The 27,080-nt window shown below is 44.5% G+C and overlaps 1 protein-coding gene across 1 annotated transcript; it reads right to left on the minus strand.

Annotated features, from left to right (window-relative positions):
• Positions 1-1,193: 1,193 nt before the first annotated feature.
• On the minus strand, positions 1,194-5,807 carry LOC147730400 (uncharacterized). The gene is made up of 2 exons (XM_086954063.1): positions 3,816-5,807; positions 1,194-1,322 (listed from the first exon to the last, which is right to left on the minus strand). The coding sequence occupies exons 1-2, from the start codon at positions 5,805-5,807 to the stop codon at positions 1,194-1,196; spliced, it is 2,121 nt and encodes a 706-aa protein (XP_086810189.1).
• Positions 5,808-27,080: the final 21,273 nt, after the last annotated feature.

Raw genomic sequence — 27,080 nt, forward strand, 5'->3', positions numbered from 1 at the left:
GAACTCCTATCCTACACTGAATAATATATATATCAACTCCTAGTAGACCCAGCCAATAACTTCCTCTCTCCCAACACACCAACCATCGACTTCACACTCAATGATAAGGTAGCCCGTCTGGAACGCCTAGAGAAAAAATTGATTTGAACAAGGCTGCACGGCCACCTGCTTACTAAATATCTTCAAGAGAATATCATTCCTGTGGGACTCCAAATTAAAATTGAACAGACATTTATGTGGACATCCCAAAATTCAAAGAGGGATTTAGGTTGGTCGCTTACAACTGCTCCCGGCACTGGATGGTGCTGGGGGTTGAAACAGCAGCTGAGCAAGTCCAAATCTTAACCAAGGAAATCACATCTCTCAAAGCAGAGATCGTGGGTGACTCAACTTTAACCAATGCTAAGGAAGCATTGACACATCTTGATGCCACTTTGAAGGATTTTGAAGTCTCAACTCAGAATAAGAAACTTGAAAAGTTGGCCTGTGACGTCAGGTTTTACGACAAAAAGAAAACCTACCCTTACTTATTGGAAGACTATTTCCGACTGGACAACCAAGGGCCGGTTCACCAACTGGGGTGCGGTGGCTTCCGATGAAGACGCAACTATACAACTTTTTCAGATTCTTCATATAGTTCAGAGAGCGATTTTACCAACCTGGCCCTAGTTCTGCTTACGTGTATCAAGAAAACAGCTATCCACCCCAGAATCTTACTTTTGTAGGTCAAGGACAATGGAGACCCCCCAGGGGACGTGGCAACAACTGGTCCAGGGGCCAACCGAGAGGTCAGCAACCCAACAACATGAACTGAGATGGAGGCAGGGGCAGAGCTCAGAAACAGGTCCACTTCCCACAGGAGGAACACGTGGAGATCTCGACCCGGCAGAAAGTTTATAGATGGTAAGAATCCCATCCAATCCAGTTGTTAACATCTCGTCATACAACTTGAAGGACGACGAAATCAAAATACTTAGCAAAGGCCAAACTGTTAAAGTTACGGGGAGGGTAATGCCCTTGTGCGCACAGTGAGGTATTCAAGGTCATCAAAAGTCGGAAAAATATCAATTCTAAGTCCTCTCGGGATCCTTTTTTGATCTAAGTAATTTTTTAGGGACACCCCGTGCCACCATTTTGAGAGTTCAGCTTTTTTCAGTCTCTCCAATTTTAAAAACGTAGTTCTAAGACTGTCCTTAATCAATGGTTTTTTTGGAAGCTGCGGTTTTATTTGACTTGGTCAACTGAAACACTTCTGCAGCCCATTTTTCCCTGTCATCCTCCATAATATTACCAATAGTAACCAGACCCACGTGCTGCACATCCTTTACACAAAATCCAAACTGTTAAAGTTATGGTAATGCCCTTGTGCGCACAGTGAGGTATTCCTGTGACATTTTGGGACTAACTGTTTAATTATTTGGCGCTCAACTCCCAGCGGCTCACCGTAAAAGCCATTCCTCATACAACTACAACTATAGATAGAAGGAGCGTCAGAGAGTGTCAATAAATTATTGCTCACGTATTAGTGCTATCATAAGAAACCATGAGAAATGATTACAGGCAAGTATCCTAGAAATTCTTGATTTGTTATTGTTTAATTGATATTTTCATAATATATTTCAAGTCAGTTTCTATAGACAATGACAATATGTTCCCAATCAGTTTCTCTTTACAAAAAACATTTTTTACAGTTGAGAATAATGATTATTCAATACATAAATCTAGTTTTACAAAATCACAACATGATGCAGTTCATGATCTCCTTTGCATAATCCACAGCCTACGCGTTTCGTCCCATCCGGGACATCATCAGGGCTGTAATAGGAAAAAATATATAAAATCAGACATACTCCAAATTTATACAAAAATAAGATAACATCCGTCTTGATCCCAACCTGAACTCCCTGCCTATATACCATTCTAAGCAGCTAAACCATCCCATTGTACATTGTCTAGGTAGGCCAATTGACATGCCATTCAACGCGTATGATGAAAAAAACTGAACCCTGCCTATATCACAATCTACAATGCTTATAAAAGGTGAGCACATCTCAAGAGGGTTATTTCATATAATCATTAAAAGAGGTCAAAACGAAAAATCTATGCATGCTGAAATCCTAATGCACCCCTCAATTATCAAAAATTACATTAAATGAGAAATCAAACTCTTTAATCCTGATCCATATTGAGAACAAATCTTCTCAAAATTACATTATGTAAAAAATCCACTTCCTGTATCATGATCTATAGTGAGGGCAAAGTTTCTCACCTCCAAAGAAAGTTCAACACTCGAGTATCTTGGGCAGAAGCACTCTGTATTGTTTCTCCTGGTCTCACTTATTGTCTGCATGTAAGTTTCCTGATAAAAAGAAACATGCAAGGCATCCTTAATTGAGTTTCTGAATACTTCACTCTAATCTTTCACAACATGTATAAGAAAGTGAGTATTTATATTACCTCTCTATTCAAAATTCCATCAAGTCTAATGCTTCAATCGCCTCCGCACATTTGCGTGTGATCCATCCCCAACAAAAGGCTTCTATTAACACAAAAAAAGGGGGAAAGGACCTGTGTCAGCATAAAGGGCACCACTGCTAGTTGCCCCTAGATGTCCTGTAAACTCAGTAACCATCCACTCACAGAAAATAAAATGCTCTCACCTAATCACAAAGACGGTGCAGTGCACCCTGTCTCCTCCACCTGCTTCGCCCTTGAATGTAGAACCAATTTCCTTTATATCCATGAAAAAGTTATGTATGCATGTGAAATAAGCCAAAACAGGAAAACCTATTTCAAAGACTGTTACCCAGTCTACTATTACACCTTATTCTAAGTTTCTTAGCCCCACTGTTCGGCTCACCTTTCAATTATTCTGTCATCAATATCCTGAATTCCTCACACCTTGGTTCAAACTGTAGTCCACCGTTATCCGTTTGATAGATATCTATGTTAGAATTAATCTGTGAAATCAAGAGAGTGTCCCCTTAAGTAATCTTATTAAATCTACCCATATACTCTAGTTCGAATGAAAGCTACAACCCCGTCTTACCTCGTTTCTTTCAATAGCGTCATCATCACTCTTCCCGCCTCGAACGTCAGGCTCGATAAATTCCGTCGTTGGAGTGGTGTTTCCTTCTGAGTGATTTATATGCATGATTAACCAATAGCCATGCTCCTACGGCATGAAGCTCAAACTTCCTCTATTTCCCAATGTGGTCTGCAAGGAAGATGCCCGCAAAGCAGCCTCCCCTATTGGTTCCACAACTATATCCTCAAGTCACGTCACCGTAAGCCGGCCTCCGTGTGTCTAACGGAAGGAGCTGGAATTATTTCCTGTTTCCCAAAAGCAGTCCAATCAGCGTTAATCATTCTAGCGTGGCAAACTTCTGATCGCATCTCTCAAGTATCGAGAGTTCCAATCCGCCGTCACGTTGGCAGACCCCGGAATATATTCCGCCGTCACCGAAATTTGATGGGCCAGGCAATAATGCCAAAAGTCCTTGGCTATCTCCGCTAGGAGACGCGACCTGGTGCCTCCCAGGCGATTTATGTAGCGTACCGCGGACACATTGTCCATGCGGAGGAGAATACAACACGAAACTCCCTGAGGGGACAGAGTGCGGATCGCAAAAGAACCCGCCAGGAGTTCCAGACAGTTGATGTGGAGACTCAACTCCTCGCGGGACCACCGGCCCCCGGTCTCCACCGAGCCGCAACGGGCTCCCCAGCCCCACCGGCTGGCATCCGACTCTATCACCACTTCCGGGGTGGCCGCGAAAATGGCTCTGCCGTTCCACGCATCCATATGCTCTAACCACCAGTTTATCTCCGTACGTGCCTCCGCAGAAAGAGAAATCTGTTGGGCATAGGTCAGTCCCTTGCGCAAATGCAAGGCCTTCAAACGCTGCAGGGCCCTGTAATGCAAAGGACCCGGAAAGATCGCCTGGATCGAAGAAGCCAGAAGCCCCACCAGGCGCGCCAATGTCCTCAACGAGATTGTCGGAGAGACAAGCGCTCTCCTCAACTCCTTCCTCACCGCCACCCTCTTCTTGAGGGGCAAGAGTAATTGAGCTTTCACCGAGTCCACCTGGAAACCCAGGAACTCCATCACCTGAGAAGGCTGCAAGATCGACTTCTGTATGTTCAGGAGAAAGCCCAAGTCCTGAAGGAGGTGGATCGTCCACGACAGATGGAGCGACACCACCTCCGGTGACTGACCTAAGATCAAGATGTCGTCGAGGTAAATAATGAGGCGAACACCCCGTTCCCTCAACGTCTGCACGATGGGTTTCATCAGCTTGGTGAAACACCATGGGGCGGACGACAGTCCAAAGGGCATGGCGGAAAATTCGAACCACCGATCGCGCCATTGAAACTGCAGGAACCGCCTGTGTGGGGGATAGATGGCCACTGCTAAATAGGCGTCCTTTAAATCCAGACGCACCATCCAATCCTGTTCCAATAGTATATCTTTCAGGAGGTGTATCCCCTCCATTTTGAAGTGTCGATAAACGACCCAGCCATTGAACTCCTTGAGATTCAACACCAGTCGATACCCTTGGTCCTTCTTCGGGACCACAAAGACGGTGCTGACGAAGCCTAGCTCGTGTGGGGAGGATTCCACAATCGCCCCCTTCTGGATCAAGGAGCATATCTCCGCATCGATGAAACTCTGCTCTGCTTGGGAAAAACACAGAGGACCTGGTCTCCGCCGCTGCATCGGGGAGGCATAAAATTCTATGTGGAAACCCTGTATCGTTTGTAACACCCAAGGGTCGTTCGTAAGTTGGCGCCACCTGTGGAGAAAAAGTGACAGTCTGCCCCCCACCATATGCTCTGATGGGCATAGAAGTCGTACCTGAGTAGGAGTAGTCTCCTGAGTTCGCCTGTTGTCCACGATAGTCTCCTCTTTGCCCCTTGCCACGACCTCCTCTATCACGGGAGGGGTAGAAGTTGGGGCGTCGATTACCTCTGCCCCTCTGCTCTGCTCCACGTGAGGTCTGTGCATAACCTCGGCCGGACCCTCGACCTCTTGGGCGTCCGGCCCTATCAAAAACACCACCATGGAGAACCCTCTTGATGTTGGACTGGGCCCTGTCTAATGCGGAGAAGGTGGCAACATATTTGTCCATCTCCCTGACAAATTTGTCTCCGAATAGCATACCATTAGCTAGGACACCAGGTTCGGAAGGGGCCATCTCCGCCAGCTGGGAGTCAAGTCTCATAAGAAAAGAGCACCTCCGCTCTGTAGACACGGCCACATTGGCATTACCTAAAAAGCACATGGCACGCTGTGCCCATTCCAGAACCTCCGACACATTCAGCGGCACATTCCTATCCTTGGCTATCACCGCCGCGTCCAGAATCTTCGTTAGGGGACCGGCGACATCCAACATTTTGTCCTGGACACCTCTCCATGCTCTATCCAGCCCCTTCTTTGGATCCTTCGCAAACTTGCGCATAAACGCCGCCATTGTGGGATCTAAATCCGGTGTGTCAGCCACCTTCCCTGTCAAGGATGGCCTGGGGCATTCGGAGCGCAACGTGGCCCTCACTCCATTATCGAAACCCTGACGCAGGTTGTTGCTCACATATTGTGCCACCTCAGGGCACGGTATCCACTCAGTGGACCGAGGGTGCACAATATTGTTTGGGTTAAAAAGAAGATTCCTGGGTACCTGACCATCGTCCGCCTTTTGGGTGTGCTTCACCTTCCTAGATCTCTTTCTGGGGGCTACTGATCCCACCTCCGAATCAGATGAATCCGGCGGAGTCGGGGAAGAATCCCCAGACGTGTCATTCGCCATTGAGCCATGGTCCTTCAGGACATTCCTGGCCATTCGGGCCAACACCTGGGCCGAGGACTGAGAAGAGGTACCACCCATCCCGGCAGATTTGAACTTTCTCTTTCCATAATTTTTAAGGGGCTTAGCAAAAGGCTTAAGAGCCTGGACTAGTGCAGTCTTCACTGACCCCTGGACGTGGGAATCCAGGGCCTCTACCAAATTCTCCTCCAAATGCTCTTCCTGTGGCTCATAGTCTACATATTCATCGTATTCTGCCCACTGGTTATCCTCCTCGGCGTAGTACGCCATAGCTCTGAAGCAGGGAGGTGTGGAGGAGCTTCAAGGGGGGGAGTAACCCAGGGGAGCCTCCAACACACACACAAACTGAAATAACCAAAATCACTACAGGCAATGAGGCTGAATATTAGGTGGAAGGAGACCCCTATTTTGCACACTGTAAGCTCCCCTAGAGCAGAGCTCTAATGCGGATGCGCTCCGTTTAGCGTTCTACTGAGGCCAGGATTGATGCAGTCTGAAAGCGCGATGCGTGAGGAGCCGGTAAAGGAAAACGAAAGTCGGCTCCTCGCGCATGCGCAGTGCGTGTGGGGGCCGGGTTCGACTGCCTCCTGCGCGCGAGCGTCTCGCGTCTGCCTCCTCCTGCTCCACCGCCCCCTACCGGTACACCGCCGGTCGCGCTACGTGCTGAAAACAGAAAAACGCCCGCGCGGGCCAATAAACAATAAAACTTGAACAAAAAGGCAATAATCACAAAGTCACCAAAACACCTCAACCACGAGCGGAGGTCCGCTCAGCACATATCATCACTGACGCGCGCGCGCGCCGTCTACAACCACCGCCCTTACACACATTACCCCCAAGAAAGCAGTAAAATAGAAGGGCACTTAACTCGCTGCTGCAGCAGCAAAGAAAGAGGAGGTCGTATTGATAAACATGGACAGATATACAGTGGACTTGATAGTGATTGGTGCATACTGTTGGAGGGGGTTGTCCTTCCGGGGTCATGCCAGTTTAAAGTTTTTTATTGGCTGCTGTTTATGTCAGTAAAGTGAAGAGAAGCATAATCTGAGCCTCCGTGGACTGACATAGAATACCCAGTTCCCTCTCTAGTCCGCTATTCACCTATCGCCGGTTCTAACCCTTTTGGATGATTGGAAATCACCAATCACCAATCACAAAGCTCAATAGCAGACTCCCATCCCTCCTGCTCGCTAAGCGGAACGGATGGAATATTTTACAGTTCCTGTGTCATGCCCACGTTCAGGCCGACTATGCCGGAAAGGAAATAGATTTTTCCTGTCCTGACGAATGTCACGGGAAAAGACTACATCGCATTCCAAATAGTGTTACGACACATCTACCTGCCACATAATATTTATTCTAATCACGCATTCTATGTCTCGCAGTTTCCCCACGGAACAAGTCTTAATGCTTTAGTAAATCTGCATCATTAAAAAAAAACACGTCATCACCAATGATAAATAAAGCAGCACACCCGTACGTCAACCCCATTGCATACTCAAATACGGATTGACGGTGCTAGATCCAAAATGTACCCAATGGATACAAATATTCATTACACACTTATTTCCCAGTCGGGGAACAATTGTGTATCTGGTATAACTGTTCACCAAGCATACTAGTGGTCCCATTGGACTTCCCTGAGATTAAAGGAAGAGCCAGGGAGAAATGCCCATTTCTTTACTCCCAGCCCCAGCAAAGATGCTAGAGGCGCATCTCAATGCGCACCTTGCCGCTTTTGTTGAGAGCTCGGAATGTCTCGATTTCTCTCAACATGGTTTCAGGAGGGAACACAGCACTGAGTCAGCCCTCACCATAGTGTTGGATAATATCCGCACTCGCGTTGATGAGGGCCAGACCACCCTCCTGATCCTCCTAGATCTGACAGCGGCCTTTGATACCCTCTCCCCCTCAGTACTAACATCTCGGCTGAGGGAGATTGGGGTGCGTGGAGCAGCCCTGGATCTTCTCACGTCTTTCCTCACCCATCGAGTGCAAAGAGTGAAGCTGGGGGAGTACCTATCGCCATCCCTCCCTGTGCAATGTGGGGTCCCCCAGGGGTCGGCCCTCAGTCCGACCCTATTTAACATCTACGTGACCCCACTTGCCAGGCTCATCAGATCATATGGGATGGAGATAGTTTCCTATGCGGACGATACCCAGATCCAGGACTCTCTCTCCACGCTAGCGCCCCGACTGCCTCCAGTTTTAGATCTTGTATGGAGGCAGTCGGTAAATGGATGATCCTAAACTCGCTTAAATTAAACGGAGAGAAGACGGAGGTGATGGTGTTCGGAGGGAAAGAGGAAGTATGGTCATCCTGCTGGTGGCCAGACTCATTAGGAGCCTGTCCCACCCCCGCCTCCTCCGCAAAAAATCTGGGGGTTATGATCGACCCTGCCCTTGACATGGGTAAGCAGGTCAGTCGAACCATCTCCACCTGCTGGGGCATTATCCATATCCTGAGGAGGATTAGGCATTACCTATCCTTACAGGCAAGGAAACAGCTGGCTGTGGCCCTTATCGGCTCCAGAATGGAATACTGTAATGCGCTGTATGCGGGCATGAAAAAGAGCCTACTGCAGCGCTTACAGGTAGTCCAGAATGCCGCTGCTAGGTTTGTTTTGGATCTTCCCAGGCGCACCGCAGCCACAGCGGCTAGAAAGCTGCTAAATTGGCTTCCTGTCGAGGCGCGGATCCACTTTAAGACCGTATGCTTGACATACAGGGCTTTGGCCAGACATAGTCCCACTGGTCTAGGATCTATCCTGTCCCGCTATATCCCGCTAGGGATCTGCGGTCTTCCGGCAGACTCCCGCTATCGGCCCCCCGTTTCAGGAGAGTGAAATGGGGTGGCAGGGCCTTCTCCACCCTGGCGCCCAAGTGGTGGAATGCTCTCCCTCTGGAAATAAGATCGTTACCCACCTTTCAGGCATTCAAAAACGCTTTAAAAACACACCTTTTTGCGCAAGCGTATCTGTAGTGATGTAGCGATTCCACTTTTGATCTGTTTTATTAGGCGCCTTGATGCCTTCGGCTTATTGTTTGCGCGTTATACATTTTATTCATTCATTCATTCATTCAGATCATATGGCTCATCCAAAAATGAAACAAAGAAAAAAAAGAAAAAACATTCTCGTCGCTTTCTTCTAATCCTGTACTGCATTGGTCTGACCTTCCGCATCTAATTCATTCAAACAGCGCATTCACAAACTCCATTAGAACAACGTTCGCACCAAATAAACCATTAGAAGAAACTGCTCAGTTCCAGTTAGCTACTATTCATTACAGTAACCCCATTACATCCGAATCATGAGAGAGAAGGGGTGGTCTTCTATAACAAATCCCTCTTGTAACGTTGCAACACATACTAACATATAAATGACCCAGATCCATCACTACAGAGTACACCTGAAGGAGAATCCAATAAGTGTTCCGGTCAAACGGAAATTAATTTTAAAAAGTAATGTAGTTCTAAATCACTATTCAAACCCCACTTGACCGCTCTACATCGACTGATCCACCGTGCTTCCTTTTGTCTAATCAATAATTCCCAATCTCCTGCCCTTACTCTAGGGATACTTTTCTGTATCCTATGAAACTTGAAATCTTTTTGTGTCGCATGCTTCTCCTTTTTTTTTTTTAAGTATTTTTATTAGAGCATTTTTTTGTAGGCACACGTCTGTCATTACACAGAGTACAAATACATATGCTAATCAAGTGTTAAACAAATTATAAAAAGACATTTTTAAAGACAGTACATTGATTACGGTACAGTTAAAGAGAGAGAGAAAAAAAAACCCAAAAAAAACAGAAACCCTATATAACAAGTTACATCGGTTTATCCAACAAGACATATCTAAAGGGGTTGGATCAATTATGACTTTTTCCTTTCTTTCCATCGATGAACTGGTTCCCATATTTTCCTTCCCAACCTCCTTGCCCTTCTTCCCTTTCTAGCATAAATGCCTTTTTCTAAATTAAAAATCCCCAGTAGCAGGGCAATCCACTGTTGGGTTACTGGAGGTATTTTGTCTAGCCAGGCTCTGGCGATCAACAATCTATACACCGCCATTGCTACAAACAAAAATTCACAATGTATCTCGCCATCAAACCCTCTAACCCCTAACAAAATTAAAGTTGGTGTTAGCGTCACATCCAACCCAAGTGTACGACCCATAAAGTCTTCCATACCTTTCTTTTTTTTTTTTTTTTTTGAAAACCTTTATTTCAAAAAATAAGGAGATACATGCGCAGGCCCACAACCATCATGGCCGGCCGCAAAGACATTCAATAATAACAGGAGAAACTTAGGCCAATCAGCAAGCAGAACATGTTGAGGTACACCAGACGTGGTTGTGAGTCTCGCAACACAGGATATGAGGTTTTCATTTTTAAATTTTAGAAGAAGAGTAGGGGCTGCAACAAAAGGACATCACACCTTACAAAAGAAATTCACAAAAGAGACGAGGGGGACTTACCCCAATTACAGTAGGAGATAGGCTATAACTACAGCAACTATACATTCTAGGCAGCAGTGGTGGTAATACTGGAGAATAGGCAATATTACGATAGACAACATTGCTAAATATCACCCCAGAAAGCCCACCCCCCAAGAACGAAGAAGCAGAGGCTTGTTGAGATGCCGGAAAAAGAAAAAAGGTGTAAGACCAAGAGACAGCCAACCCTACGGAAGAGGAGAGAACCCTCCCAAAGCCAGAAAAGAGCGATAGGGACCATAGAACAAAACAAACTAAAATAACAAACCCCCCCGCACCCGCCACCCTGCACCGCTGTAATGGTTACGGCCTAACCCACTAACAGCGTGCCTGTCGCCCCGGAACTGCCCCACAGAAGGGAAAAAGTACAAGAAGTTAAGGAGGAGAGAAACAGACACACCCCCGGACACCCGGTACCCCCCGCCGGCAGTGGCCCCCCCCAGGCACATTCATAATCAGTCAAGGCAAACATTCGGCATTATCACGGGGAGGACCGTCACCAATAAAACCCCCCCCACCCCACCCCTGGCCCGGTGAGATACTTGATGCAGTCCTGGCAAAAGAGAACTGAACAATCCTAGGAAAGTAGAAGTCGACCCTGTAAGTTACACGGGTAGATCCATCGCCAAAGTCATAACAATTGTAATCAAAGGGAGCGTCTCAGTGGCAAGGAGCAAAAACAACTCAAAGTCAAAGTCAGCCCTGACCAGTGCGAATCCGCTCCGGAGCCCATTCCGACCAAGCCACATGCGACCAGAGGTAGACAAAGCGTCCATGGCAATCCGAGGCATTGAAGATGGAGCAAAGTCCGGACACAAAATGGCGGTCTCCGTTACACAGACGGGCCGGGACGAAGAAAAATGAAAATCCACTTCGACAGGACCCCAAGACTCGGCGTTGACGAACAGGACCTCCAGCGACGATACACCATCGGATAGGAAACTTGAAGGGAAGACCAGGCACTGTAGCAGACGAGGAAGAAGTGAGGACGACTCCCGAAGGAGCGAAGTCGGGCTGCCGCTCGGGTATCTCAAGATGGCGGGTCAAATCGCTCGACTGGACCACAAACTGCTGTTCAGGTGTTGCAGCGTCAGTGGCCGGCCGCGAGCAGACATCGTCCAGCTTTGCCGCCAGGGAAACACATGCGATTGTGAATTGCGAGCGGAGCGCCCCGATCGCTGCCATTACGGAACTCAATGAATGTGCGCCGTCCATCCCCTCCAGAGAGGACCCAAAGGACGGAGGGGGACACAATCTCCAGCCCACATCGCCGGGCTCCGGGCACACATTTAGTGATCCCAACAACAGGGGCGCCCCGAACTGGCACACTCAACACAGTCACCGGCCGTGGGTGCAGCCCGTCAGCCCCCGGGCCGGGAAACGAGGGTCAGGCACACAGCCCCCAGCCACGGTGCAGGAGGATCGCAACACGTCACAATGTCTCTCCTCTGTCACCTCCCATACACTAGGTCACAAGTCGAGAGCGGAAAGAAATATTCAAATCTGGAAGACCGGCCACATTCGCGGTCCCACAGCCGATGTTGATCAGTTCCCGCTCGGACAGTTCAGAAATTGAGGTCCCGGGGGCAGCCCGGGAGTAGGCCGAAAATGAGACATGACATAACTCCGTCGCTGAATAAGTTAGGAAATCCGGGACAGCCCCGTTGGCCTCAGGTAACCTTCATACATCCAGGCACAGGGCGTGGGTAGAGGATAAACAACAGGATAGACGAGCCGCCGGCGGAGGTCGGCGGAGCCGGGAGCTTATGCGGCCATCTTGGTTCGCGGCGTAGCTCCTCCCCCCTCTTCCATACCTTTCAACAAAGTTCTTAATTGAGGGCATGAAGCAAAAAAATGTATACTATCTACTGCTGGAATGCTGCAGCTAGGGCAGGTAATCCCTGTAGTTCCTCCCCACTGTACAATGCGAGCCGGGGTGTGGTAAAGTTGGTATAAAGTTTTATAATGTTGGGATTGAAGGGGGGCATAGCAGAGGACGGAGCATCCCAGTTCCAGCGAGTCCGAGAAATATCGGCCCTGTATTCCTAATTTTCCCGCCCATTTATTTTCATATTTTTCAATATCATCTAGCTTCAACTCTACCAAAATAGCATAAAAACGACGAATAGAACACACCCCTCCTTGTTCTATAGCTTCCAAAATACTATTTTTAGCAAAACCAGCCTCTCCCCCTTTTTTCCTACTGAGAAAACTCCTGACCTGCAGATACTTGAAGAAGCTCTGCTTAGCGATGTTAAACTTTGCCATAAGGTCGGAGAATTGTAATAACTTTTCATCTGGGCCCAACAGATCCCCTATTTTTATGATTCCTTTACTAGCCCATTCTGCCATAGTAGCATCAGCAAAAATTAAAGATGGGAGGGTTTTATTCATGTAAAGTCTTGTGTACCTATTACATCTACCCAACCCACATTTTTTTGCTACAGCTGCCCAGATGTTATGCGCCGCTAAAATAGTCTTAAACCGAGTACGTTTATAATATGAAAAGTCGGCGCAGCTTAGGAAAGCATTCGCTGTTTTTGAACCCAGCACAATGGAGTACACCTTGGTCGAAAAGGCATTAATATTCAAATCCACTCCACTTGCACCAATCAAACCCTGCATATATTGAAGAGCCGAAGCCCAATAATATAATCTAAGATCTGGGACCCCCCACCCCCTCCTTGCCCTCGGTAAGGTCATGAATTTAAAAGCCCGCCTGGACTTCCCATGTGCCCAAATAAACTTATTCAAAATTAACTCAACCTTATTAAACCAAGAGAACTCAAACAGTAAGGGTATTGTTCTAAAAAAATAAAGAAACTTAGGGAGTTTAAGCATTTTAATCACATTGGTGCGACCCACCTATGAAAGTCTGAGATTGTTCATTCTAACCAGATCTAAGCTTACTCTTGTCAATAAGGGGGACATGTTCCGTTCTACCACTGTCTCCAGGTTGGCCGATATTTCAACCCCTAAATAGACTGCTGCCGGAACCACCCGTATATCATCGCAGCGTTAATTTCAAAACCATTCGAGCAAAGGGGGAGAATTCTAGGGTTAGAATTAAGATAGTGTAAATAAGGGTCCATATAGAGTGCAAAAAGAAGAGGAGAACTCGGACAGCCTTGCCTTGTCCCCCTTTTTATCTGTACCGCAGCTGTGAGTTCTCGGTTAATTTTGATTCTCGTTAGAACAGTTGGGTTTTAATGTACTAGCATATACAAAACAAGGTTCAAAGACCCGTGGAGTGGCTATACTAGGGAAAGGTAGAGAATGTGTAGTTTTTAGGAAAAAAGAGGACATATGGGGGAGGTGGGTCATAATAGAGGTGGGCTTTAGAGGGGCCAAGTTTACGTTGGTCTCTGTGTACGGCTCAACGGGCGATGATCCCAACATATTTCACTTCTTGGATCAAGAGTTACCAACCTGGCCCGAACCCGTTATATGTTGTGGGGATTTTAATATTAACCGTCCTTCTGGTGTCGAGTTGCAAGTTGGGCACGGGTATAGCGGGAGGAAGATGAGGGTGCACAGGGCGATAGCAGATATGGCACTACATAATGCTATGTCTGATGTTTGGGCTAATCTTTATCCTCAGGCGGATGGCGACACATTTTTTTCTGCCCCTCATAGAAAAACGGTAAGGTTGGATTACTTTTTGATTTCCAACTCCTTGCTTGCAAGTTCACAGGCTAGGAAACTGCCCCGCTTGATTTCAGACCACAACCCCCTAATCTTGACAGTTAGCTTAAGCGGGATAACAAGGAAGTTATATAGTTGGACATTCGAGAGAGCTCTCTTAAAAGATGAGGGATATTGTAGGCATATGGATTGCTGGATTAGGGAGTTCTGGAGTATTAATAAGGGGAGTACCAGTAGTGGTAATGCATGGGATGCGTTTAAAGCAGGGATTAGGGGAGAGACACTTAGTTTTACAACGTTTAGACAGAAAGCGGAAAGAGAAAGGGTAGAACAGCAAGTTAATTCTCTTTTAGCTGCAGAGGAAGAGTTGGGCAGGTTAATCCTGAATGGAAGCCCCCTGGATCAACAGCTGTTGGAAATTATGGTATTAAAGGCCGAAATAGCAGAAAACATCGCCAATAAAATAGCAGCAAATTACTTGGCAAGGAAGGAACAGGCTTGCGAGCTGAGTGAGAGAGTGGGGCATATTCTTGCCGTTAGAACGAGGCAGAAGATCGCTGCAGGAGATATTAAGAATATGAAAGATGGATTAGGCAATTTGATTTCAAACCCTGCAGGTATAAGAGAAGAGTTTAGGAAATACTACTCAGAAATATATGACGTGGAAGCAGATGAGAGTAGTGAAAGAATTGGGGACTATCTAGGAAATCTTCAATTGAATGAGCTAGAGGTAGCTGAAAGGGAAAAACTGGATTCTAGTATAACATTTGAAGAATTAACATCAGCCCTATCAGATCTCCCATCATCAAAGGCTGCAGGCCCTGATCAGATCCCTGTGGAGTTCTATAAAACATTCTTGGCGGCCCTCAGGCTGGAGTTAATGGACATGCTCACTCAAGCTCAGAGGGGGGTTTCGATTCCAAACTCCTGGTGAGGCACTGAAATCATAGTTATCTTGAAAAAAGATAAACCCTCCACAGCCCTGGGTCGTATAGACCTATAGCTTTAATGAACGCTGATGTGAAGCTATATTCGAAAATTTTGGCAACAAGATTGGCGGTAGTTATAGAGAAGTTGGTTTCCCCAGTCCAACATGGGTTTATCCCAGGGAAGGGCACTACAGAACATGTTAGAACAGTGATTACTTCCTTCGATGCTATGGAGTTCTCGGGCGGCCCTGTTACAGCTTTATTTCTCGATGCCGAAAAGGCTTTCGACAGGGTTGCCTGGGGGTATCTATGGGAATTATTGAGGCACTTTGGTTTCGGGGGAAGGTTATATTAGAGCAATCCAGGTTTTATTTAATGCTTCTCCTTAATATATTGAAAAATGGGTGATTTGGGATCTTGATTAAGGATCGCACGTTTATGTTCCTGAATTCTAATTTTAAGACTTCTCTTGGTGCTGCCAATATATACTTGATTGCATGCACAAATAATGGCGTACACTACACCTGTACTGTTGCAATAATGAACTCTTTGATCTGATATCACTTAGTGGTGTTGTAACAAAATTGCTTGGTCTTGTTAAGACCTAAATGACAAATACTACAGGACCCACAAATGAAAAAGCCCTTAGGTGGTGGGGGCACCAGATATTGGTTGTATTCCGTGCAGGTTCAATATAATTCCTCAAGATCATATTGCCTATTGTAGTACTCCTTCTATAAACCACTTTTGGTTTGTATCCAATACTATTCAAAAGGCCTGGCACACCCTTCAACAAGTACCAATTCTTCCTCAAACTCCTGTAAATCATATCCTCCTGCTTATTATATGTAGTAATAAAAGGTAAAGGTTGCTTTGACTTGGTTTTCACTTTAGGTACTAAAGTGGCTCCTCTTTGTGTTTGAGTAATCCTATTTGAATCTATATCCAAATTCTTTGTCTGGTAGCCTCTATTCAATAGTCTGCATTTTAATTTAACTAATTCCTCCAGAAAGCAATCCTCTGTGCTACAAATTCTACGGATCCTAATCATCTCTCCGAAAGGTATGCCATTAATCACTGACATCGGGTGAGCACTGTCAGCCCGTAGAATTGAATTTGTGGCTGTGCTCTTTCTATAGAGCTTGCTCTTAATGGATTCTCCTTCCACAAACAGTTCTACATCCAAATATTTGATTCTATGCTTCTGATGATTCATCGTGAATGTCACATTGTAACCATTCCGGTTCAGAAAACTCAAATAGCTGCTCAAATCATCCTTGGTTCCTCTGCAGAGTAATAAAATGTGCATTGCAAATGCTTGTTTTAATTTTGACGGGTCTTTACGCGTGTACTAGACTCTCTGAGTGAAGCAATAGCAGGTCCCTCATCCCCCTTCTTCCTGAATAACTAAAGGTCAGCGCTGCTTGTGACAACCCTAAGGCAAATAGGCACCAACCAAATGCAAAAACAAATGGTTTTGAAGTGAGTGTGGTTTGGTAAAGCCAGTCCAGGCCTGTTAGCTTCTCGCCTTTGATCTGTCCATAGGCATCAGTAGGAGATCCAAGAGATTCCTTTAGAGTGATAGTAGCACTAAATAAAACAACAATAAATAAATGAATACTGAGAGGCATATTTACAAGCCCTGCGCGCCGCTGGAACGTCACTTTTTGTGACGTTGCGGTGGTGCACAGGGCTTAGCCATATCTACATGGCTACTTAAAGCCACCCTGCGTGGCTTGTTATGTCCTTGTAGATATGGAGTAAGGCAAGGCAGCACAAGTTGCTGCCTTGCCTTCTCTATGTGAAGGAGGCGTTCCATGGGTGTTGCTGTCGGCGTTCCCACTCAACATTAATGGAATTTGATACGGTCTCAGATTTACAGCATCTCATAAACATGAGGCAGCGCCTAAACCTTGCTACAGTGTATAGCAGGCATAAAGAGGAGAATATTTTTACATTTCTTCTTGTTTTTTCCTCTTTCCACATGTGCATTCTTCAAAGCTCATAGAACAAGGAAAACACCTCTTGATTGTTTTTGTGCAGGAAGGGGCCCCTTTCTGCACAAAAATAATCGTGCCAATAACACAGGCACACTTGCACCAAGGTGCAGAAGTGCCTGTACAAAAACAGCTGCTCTAAATTACGAACCCTACCGTCACCGAGAGCGAGATTCATTCCGCCACTGATATTCGGAGATTATTTCTCCTTTGAACGCCACGCAGCGGTTTTCCGCAAGGTTATCGCGTTTCCGACATTATTCATCGATTCAAACACTATTGTCGGTTCGTCAGAATTCTTACGACCACTTCACCATTAAATGCCCTACATGCTGGTATCACCGTACGCTGAACGCGCTGTTCAACGCCATAAATCGAGTTTACATAATCGCCGGTCCATTTGACCCCTGACTTCCATTGAACTCTCAATGATGAATGCCATGTGCACATAAAAGATTGGTTGTTTGCCCCGTCTTCCTGTCCTGATGAAGACCCTACTGCAAGGACATCACTAAATCCTGCGTACTTTTTAAGGGTCGAAACGTCGACAACCACATGCTTTTGAATGTCAACTTCACCCCCAAATGTTTCATAAATTGAACAATGTGAAGTATGCTCTATTTTGAAAACTGACCAATATGTCATGTGTTTTGTACATAATATGTAACTTTGTCAACTTGAAGATGTTTATTGGTTGATTGTACTGTCACCTTTAAATCATTTGTCTTCTCCTGCACTTCGTCCTCACACGATCACAAACCCCCACCCTCACTTCCCTTTCTTGGGGCACTACCTAAACTTCGTGTTTGATGTACTGACTTTTGTATATTCAATATGCAGTCCCATTGTGAATAAAACAATGTGGATGGATTCACTTTCTGTGTGATTTATATTTTCACTATTCCTCATCCTTGTCCTATATTACTGGGACCCCTTCCTCTGTAAACTAAACAGGATCAGTTCGGTAGATCACCTCACACAAACCTTTGGTGCCCACCATAAAGGTAAGTCATGAAATAGAGACACAGGAGTGTGCAACAGCCTCAACAGGCCAAGGACTTACAGGGAAGGGATCGCCTTTCCAAATTCGCGCCTACACTTTAATCTGCTTGGAAACCCAACCTGTGACCCAATCAAGCCAGGAGGCTATGTCACACTTTTATGGTAGGTGGGTTTGGCTAAGAAAGACGCGGGCTGCTTTCATGTTTAATATTGACGTGGAATTACCACTTAGTGCTGTGCTATGATGGCATTTGTATATGTTTGCAGTCATAACGTTTTCTTGGTTACCAACCAGCTTTGTCTGATTGCCTTTTATAAACAAAATTACAAATCGATTTTTCGCAATGCAATGTGGCTGTACTGGTTGATGTTGCCTAATCTGTCATTGTCCTTTAAGACTTTTACCATTGTGTGAAATTACAGAAAGAAGAAATTATAAGGTCTCTATTACATATTTTTCCCATTACATTTGACCTGATTAATGAGCATTAGGGTACATTGGGGGAAACAATAGGTGCACCAGTAGTAAGCACCCTGTCCTCATGAATGCCCAGGATCCATAGAGGCCAATCACATGGGCAGAAACATGCTGATGATATAACATACTAAGGATCTGCATTATACAAGCCCCTTGTGTATAGTAGTCTTATTGATGTGACTGTGAAGCACCAATAAAGCAAATCCTCCTCCCTGGACACATTTGTGGCTTATAACTAGGGTGCAAGTTTACATGACCATTACAAAGGTAATTATCGAGACTAAAAAATAACTCAGACTTGTAAAGAGCTTCAGGTGAAGCCCACACATGGGTTTTGTGGTGAAGAGGGCCTGATGATGCAGCATGCCACATTAGACTGTGCTTTGTCCTTTTTAATAATAATCCCTAATCCAGCCCCATATGCAACACCCTAGATTTGAGGATGTCATGACATACTTTCTCTTACTAATAAATCCAGGGATCATATGAAGATAGTACTGCCTACCTTCTAATAAGATATGTAAAACAAATATAGGGCTAGCTGGCCTAAAGTAAGGGAATGGACTTTCACCAAGAACTCTCAGGCCACTATTCTCACACATCAAGAGCACATTCTGGCACAGCCTTGTTAAAACTGCTAAAAACGACACAATATATGGGGAGTGTAAACATGAAACACTCGCATAAAAAAATAGAATGATTGAGTACAAGCCTTTCACGTTGGATAAAGATGGGTTCTAAATCAATGAGCCAACTGCAGATATGGAAACAGTAACAGAAAGTGATTAAAGATCCACTTAACCATACCAGTAGATGTAGCATCAATGGAACCAAGGAGTGTCAATGAAAATTTAGCAAAGTATGATCTTGTAAATATTTACTCTTCATGGTGATGATTAATGGCCCGAAGGCAGTGCAGTGAATAGAAATCTACAGTAAGTCGAAACTGAGGGTTTTGCCAGCTCGTTTTTCATTTTCGTGTCTGCGCAGTTCCATGAAGGGTGCTTTCACCTCTGCCTTGACGAAACAGACGAGTATGATGTTGAAGACCAAAGTAATGGATCCCCAATTCTATGACAAATGAATTTGGAGGATTATGGACTCACGAAGTACATTGTGAGCCATAATTGTGTAGTCTCTTATTACTCTGTTCTGAAAAGTATTTTCCATAGGGCAGTGCTTACCAACAATGATAGTTGTCAAATATTTTTCTTGATTTACTATCATACGCAAGTAGAAAGCAAGAGAGTTTTTTTCACAGTCAAACAACATCTTCACTATTTTGACATTGTTGCACAGAAAGTGCTTTGCTTTATGATCTACTGACTGACATGGAAGATCAGAGGTACCCCTTGATAAGTGATTTGTGTGGTCTGGGAGAAAAGAGGAAATCAATATGCAAAAATGTATGAAGAGCCTCACACTTAACCAACAAATATTTTCTCACTGGCTACATATAGCTCATGCGGGCTATCCCTTTTTAGGTCTCGCCTTTTCCATTCCGCAGGAATGGAAAATGGAGAGAATTCAAGTGCTCAAAATACTCGTCAAACTAAGGCTTTTTCTGTGCGGTTTTCTTCGAGTTCACGTGAATCACGAGACCAAACAAGCACGCGCATCAGCCTCCCTCCCTCCCTCCTAATTGCATTTTTTCACGGCCGCCACCACATCAAAGGGCTTCTCCCAGCGTGCGCTCTGCGGCTTCTCCTCCCCTAATTATTCATGGCTAGCCGGCCGTACTTTCAGTTTCCCGGCCGCTCTTGTTTTTTTTTTAATGGGGGGGGGGGGGGGGGTTGCTCCGCCACTCCCTCAGTGTTGTGCTTGCCCTTGTGTGCTTCACCTCCCACACATTTCTTTTTTCCCTGTGTGCTTCTACCCATTCCGTGTTGCTCTCTTTCTCCTGTGTGCTTCTGTTCTCACGTGCTACACGTTGCTCTCTCTCGCCCTGCTTGTCCAGCCGCCATCCTCTATGATCTTTCCTGCACCAGTACTTTCCGTGTTACTTCTGAGCCCAGCTTTCGTTATTGCCACTCCCTCAGTGTTGTGCTTGCCCTTGTGTGCTTCACCTCCCACGCATTGCTTTTTTCCCTGTGTGCTTCTACCCGTTCCGCGTTGCTCTCTTTCTCCTGTGTGCTTCTGTTCTCACGTGCTCCACGTTGCTCTCTCTCGCCCTGCTTGTCCAGCCGCCATCCTCTATGATCTTTCCCGCACCAGTACTTTCCGTGTTACTTCTGAGCCCAGCTTTCGTTATTTCCCTCCACCCGCCTTAAAAAAAAAAGCTTTGCCACTGCTTTATTTTTCTTTATTTACGAGTACAACTTGGATCAGTAAATGGAAAAAAAAGAAAACTTCACACGCACGCTGTAGGTGCGTTCATGTATTGTGCTTTTACCGACAAAATTACACAGCTGCTACGACTACATATTAGCATCTTTATTTTAATGGGGGGGTGCCTCTTTATCTATGCAGCACAACATCGCTAAACAAGCATTGGCATGTGTTTAGTTATCCAGCACAATATCCTTGGTGCAACAACATCAACTGTTGCATGGCTAAACACTTATAAGGTACAAGGTTTAGCCATGCAACAGCTGATGTTGCATCAAGGATATTGTTCTGCAAAACTAAATAATTATAAGGTCCCAAAAGCGAGACCTATTCTTTCTCTCACTCTGTAATGCTCTTTCCCCTCCCGACGCCAGCCAATGCTTTACTACAATTGTGAAAGCTTTCCAGAAAACAGTAGCCAGATGCCCGTGCTAATGTGACCCTACGATTAATATCGGAGGCTTCTTGGAACAGTTTATTTTAAACAGTATATTTAAAGCCTTGCCGTGTTTGTCTGTTTGCTTAGATGATTTATATATGACTACTGTGCCGCTGGGCCACTAAAAGCACTGCAGCACTGTAAATATATATAAATACGAAAAATGTTTAGTGAAATTCAGAAAGTACAGACAGTCACAATAAAAACAGCAGACCGAGTGCCTCAGCGGGTGCACGAGAAGCTTACGCTTTCTGGGATAAGCTCCTATTTTACAGAGATTCTTATCAGGTGAAAGCAGAGAAACGTTACAAGGTCCTTCCGCTTCCGGTTGGCAGATGCCCACTCATATTCCAGAGCTAAGGGCTGCATTCCATCGGCCCGACACTACTCAGACCTACTCAGAACCCCCGCTGTGCTCTCGGACTGATGCTTGTAGACAGCTCGGTAATTAGAACGCTCGCCACTGACATCGGCGGTCAACCGAATGGCATGAATTTGAATCCTGGTGAGTCCAACTCAGCCTGCCACCCTTCTCTGGGAGACAAATGGAGTGCCTTAACACTGGATAATAATACGAAGTTTGGTTTATGATTTGAAATATTTGTTTTAAGGGTTGAGCCATAATAGGACAAATATTTACTTATGGTTAGGTATGTAGGTGTTAGTACAGCACATTGCAAATGAAGGCCACTTCTGAGCATGAGGTTGAGTCCCACACGCTCTTAGATGACCCCAAATGGGTTCAAAATCCTCATTAAGCCATTGCCCAGTTCCTGTATTGGATACAGCGTGGGTTAGATTACACACATTGTCAGTTCATCTTTCTGTAATTGAAACTAGATTTTGCTTCTTCCGCCCCAGGCAATCCAGCTATACTTGTCTCTAGGAGTTAGCTGGCTCTGGCCTAATTATAGTGCTACGAGGCAGCTACTTTATTTTATTATCAGATTTGTGAAGCGTTGCAACATGCTGAAATGTATTGTGATAACAATAATATTCATTATCTTTTAAGTACTCACTAATGCTATGGTGCACAGGACATACAAAGCAGGCATTAAAACAAAAAACAAACAAGCATTTGCAATGCAATAGGTCTCGCATTCACGAGAGTTTGAGCTATTACAATTGCAAATAACAATGCCTTTTATTTTTGTTTTCATTTTAAAAACATAAAGGGCTTTGTCATTTACAAAACCAATAGCTCCAACTTTCCTACTGCGAGACCTATTGGCAACGCCAGTGCTTGTTTAAGAATATGGCTAAGTACCAAGTTAATTCATTAATTCATATATTTTATTTGTATTTTTAATCTTCTCTGATGATTTAATTGCACTAGTTGTAAATCATTTTTTTCACTTGTATTTTTTTTATAATTTAAAAACCATAAACTTTCTGTGTTCTTATATACAGTGCAAATAATACATAATTCAACAAAAAAACACATTTCCTAAAACATGCAGGTGAGACATAATTGTGCAATCTTAAACATACAAATTGTCATGTTAAAGTTTATCCCCTTCCATCATCACAAGTGAACTAACCTCACATGCAGTCTTCACATCCCAATCATACCCATTCACACATCACATTCATAATATTCCAACTTGAATGGCTTGCACAAGATAACGCGGGGTGAGAATCCTTCTTTGTTTTCCATGGTTATGGGGTCAGCTGGAAAGTGCTCAGGTCGACGCACGTTTCAGTGGATTATCAAACTTGAGTCCACTTTCATCAGGACCGCTCAATTTCATTAACTTAATGCAGCAGAGGTTTTGAGGGGGATCAGCAGGGTAGAGTCTAATCAATTTCGTTTAGCCAAAGGCGGAACCCGATGTCCAATGTGGACAGCTCTGGGGTTGTTTTCAATTTTTGAGCTTGTTCACATATGTTGTTTAAGTTCCAACTGGAATATTTTCTTATAAGATTTCACTACTCTTATAATAGAGTGGCTCCCTATTTTGTGGGTATTACCCACTCTACAATTAATGGGCCATTATTTCGATTTGTAGTTTTGTCACTCCTCTTAACACTTGGTCGTTATCTTCATGAATTTCTTAATTTACATGTGGCTTTCAAAAGAAAGTGAGCTACTAACTGATTAATAATCAATATGTCCATGCACTGAACACTCGATACAAGAACGTGTTTATCTTTATTGATCATTTTATCATAGATTTGATTGTTGGCAATAGATCTCTGTTCATGTAATGAAGACGTTAATTTGAAAAGACCACTCGAGTGAACAGGTTCTTCAAAATGAGATGCACAAAAATGGAGTTCTACAAATGCCCCTCACATTTAGATATAGAAGAGGAGCCTTGATGATTTTAGACTACTTGAAAAACCAAACTGCGAGGCCAGAGGATGTCCGTGCAAATACAAAAGGCGTGGAATAGCTGTGCCCACATTCGAGGGCTTATTAAATGATTGTTTAAATGTTGATATGTCTTCCTCAATTTTGTATACTCCATGACTACCATGAATGTTACATTTTTTATGGTGATGGTTGCGGGAGGTAGTCGAATCAGTTTTCTTTACTAATTATTCATGTTAAATAGGAATATGATCATTCTGTTAAGAGACAAATCATTTATTAATCCCCATTAATTCCATAAATCATATGGTTCTGATTATGTAATAGAAAAGCAATAAGAATAAATACATTAGAAGGAAAATAGGATGCTCAGTACTGGTTGCATGCTGCACTGCCTTTCCTCCTTTGTGAATAGGCAAGAGGAAAAACTGGAATTTAAGCTTCATTCCCTTACGAACAATGTTTATAAACCTATATTGATAACCTGAAAAGACCTAACATTAATTACATACTTCCAGCTAAAATACCCATCAAACTAGGGTAGCTATTTTTCAATTTATTTTGGAGTTCATGCAGGATCATTTTTTATGGGTATATGAAAAAACATTATGTATTTTCTATGTTTGGGGTTGCAGGCTCTATTCTTTGAGACCCTTCCATTTGAATAAGGGTAAGAGAAACTCATACACGTTCTAGATGTGTTCCGTTACAAAGGGTTTACTCTACCCATAAAGAGATAAAGCTACCCGCTTTAAGTTGAAAGACTACGCTTGAAAAATAAGTAAAAATTTAGTTATTTGGGGTTTATGCAAGTTCATTTTTCCAGGTGTTAGGTAAGATTATTTCTTTACTGTCTTTGTCATTACATAATTACAGACTTCGGCCAAAAACTGTCCAATTTCAGATAAACGGCCACACAACATGAGGGCACTATTTTTTTCTATCTATTTTGGGAAAAACATTGTGAAATATTTTACTAAGCATTACTTACGTGTTATTTCTTTCTATTCCATAAAACCCCCCCATAGTGCTTTGCAGCAGGAGAAGGATCTATAAGACTTTCAGAACTGCTCTTTCTCTACCATTTTGCAGGTTTTAGTCCTAGAGATCACATTTCACCCCTTATTTATTTATTTATTTTGGAATTTTGTAAAGCGCATGGTTACGCGCTCCGGCGTGTCCCCGCGCTGAAGAAAAAAGCCAGTGAGAGGGTCAGGATATTACAGCAGTGCTAGACAGAAGAGATGGGTTTTAAGGGCTTTACGAAATTTGGTCTCAGAGGGTTCGAGGCGCAATTCAGTGGGTAGTAGGTTCCAATTCTTGGCTGCAAGGAGCCTGAAAGATCTGCCCCCCATCCGAGCTTTACGGAGACCCATGCCGGAGGAACGAAGCATCCGCTCTGGCCTATAGGGGATAATGAGGCTGTTCAGAGGACTGGGTGCTCTACCTCCAAAGATGCGATGGCACATGCATAACGCCTTGAAGGTAATCCTTTCACGGATCGGAAGCCAGTGAAGGGACCTCAAGGCGGCTTTAGAGGGTGCTCTCCTAGGGAGCCTCAGCACCAGCCGGGCTGTGGCATTTTGCAGTACTTGGAGACGGTTGAGACTTTTGGCCGTAATGCCCAGATATAATAGGTTGGCGTAATCGAGTCTCGATGTTACCAAGGCATGCACAAGAGTTTGTCTGGCACCAACCGGCAATAGGTCAAGGACCTTTCGTAGGCTCTTAAGTATCCCGAAACACATTCCAACCCCCCGATTTACCTGGGGAGCAAAAGACAGATCAGAGTCGAAAAGAACTCCAAGATTTTTCGCCTGTTGACCCGGCACGGGGGTTGAGCCCAGACAGTCAGGCCACCATGCTGAAGACCACACAGACGCCCCCCCCCCCTATCACGAGCACTTCCGTTTTGGACCCATTCAACTTCAGGCAGTTGTTAGACATCCAGGAGGCAAGCTCCTGCATGCAAGCACTGAAGTTGAGTGCCGCGGTTTCGGGTGCCCGTGACAGAGAGATGACCAGCTGTGTGTCGTCAGCGTACGATACCAGTTGGATGTCATATCCTTCCACAATGGTGGCAACAGGGGAGGCGTAAAGGTTAAACAGGATGGGGCTGAGGGCAGAGCCCTGGGGCACCCCTTGATCGAGATTGAACACACAAGAGTAGTGTTCTCCCTGTCTAACCTGAAAGCCCCTCTCAGTCAGGAAGGACTGCATCCAACTGAGTGCCATCCCGTTTACTCCGCCATTGTTAAGACACTGTAGCAAGGTGGAGTGTGCTACAGTGTCAAATGCGGCACTTAGGTCGAGTAAGATGAGAGCCATGGTATGCCCCTCATCTACTCCTTGCCTAATGGTCTCGGTTGCCAGGAACATTGCAGACTCCGTAGAGTGACGTGCGCGAAATCCCCCCCTCCCTGTAGTTTAGTATTGGAATTCTGATTTTTGAATCAACAGAGTCGATGAGATGGCAGTAAACACCAACGAAGGACTAGCTAGGTAATGCTAAATCAGGACATGGTAGGCTCTGCACCATGTTAGGTTGAAATGCCCAACGCACAACAAAATATCAGAGAACAGCAGATTAACTACAAATCACTACAAGGCAGCAGTAAAACACAACAATATGACAACAAAGAAAAGCTGTGCTGCTGCGTAAATGCCAAAACTCAAATTGAAAAAAAAATGACTCTGCAGAGCGCCAGTCAGATAAACCACTGCATGTATCTTGCTGAGAGTGACAGACATGCCCAGAATGGAAGCAAAATACCATGGAGTTCTGATAAAGGACACTCTGGGGCTGTTAATAGTGAATCACACGAAGGGAATATAAAAGCAAATCTCATAGCCTGTTATTTTTTTTTTTTTTTTAGTTCTATAATTATTTTTATGGCATGTAATAAGAAAACACATAGAATATTGCAGAGGCCCTGGGATACAACCAGAAGCAGAACAACCCAAAAGCAGCAAAAAAGAAACCATGGAAAATGAGAATGAAGAAATACGTGCATGAGTAAATTTGGTTAATAACAACCAACTTCCAATTAAGATGCAGAAATACAAAAATTTAGATTATGGTATATGGTGTGGATGTAAACATGGGGAGGATAGTAAGATTGGACTCAATGAGCTTGTAAGAGCTAGGGTATCGTGAAAGCTGTATCGTATAATTATGTAATATAATATAGTTACCTGAAGAGAGGCAACTGTTTTTGAAGTTATTCTGGCCACATCTATCTCGCAGATATGAAGGGTTTCATGCTCGAGAAGGGAGGAGGGGTTTGTCACTAGTCAACCTCAAACCCTGGTGATAGAAAAGACAGGGCAAAGTGTTTGGAGTGAATCAAGATTAGTGCCATGTTATATCATATACGTCTCAACCTTTTAATTACTGTAGACCCCCACTTAATCATTACTGGAATCCAGTGACCATCACTGAATTATTAATGGAATACTGGGACCGTTCTCAGTCATTATTTGAAATTCAGCAACCCCGGCCTAAGGAATTTGTGTGATTTGAACTGCAAAACATTACACAAAAATAGGGAAACAAGCATTCATCCAACAAATATATAAATGATTACATATTTTATTTAATAATACAAACAAACATAATAAAAT

Source organism: Lissotriton vulgaris, chromosome 2_1, assembly GCF_964263255.1.
Source record: "Lissotriton vulgaris chromosome 2_1, aLisVul1.2, whole genome shotgun sequence".
NCBI lineage: Eukaryota > Metazoa > Chordata > Amphibia > Caudata > Salamandridae > Lissotriton > Lissotriton vulgaris.

Excerpts from the sequence above, each read along its gene's own strand:
- LOC147730400 (XM_086954063.1), bottom strand. The coding sequence starts at position 5,807 with ATGGCGAATGACACGTCTGGGGATTCTTCCCCGACTCCGCCGGATTCA. Across the intron at positions 1,323-3,815 it reads CGTACGGAGATAAACTGGTG|GATGTGCAGCACGTGGGTCT; the intron begins GTTAGAGCATAT and ends TTTTGTGTAAAG.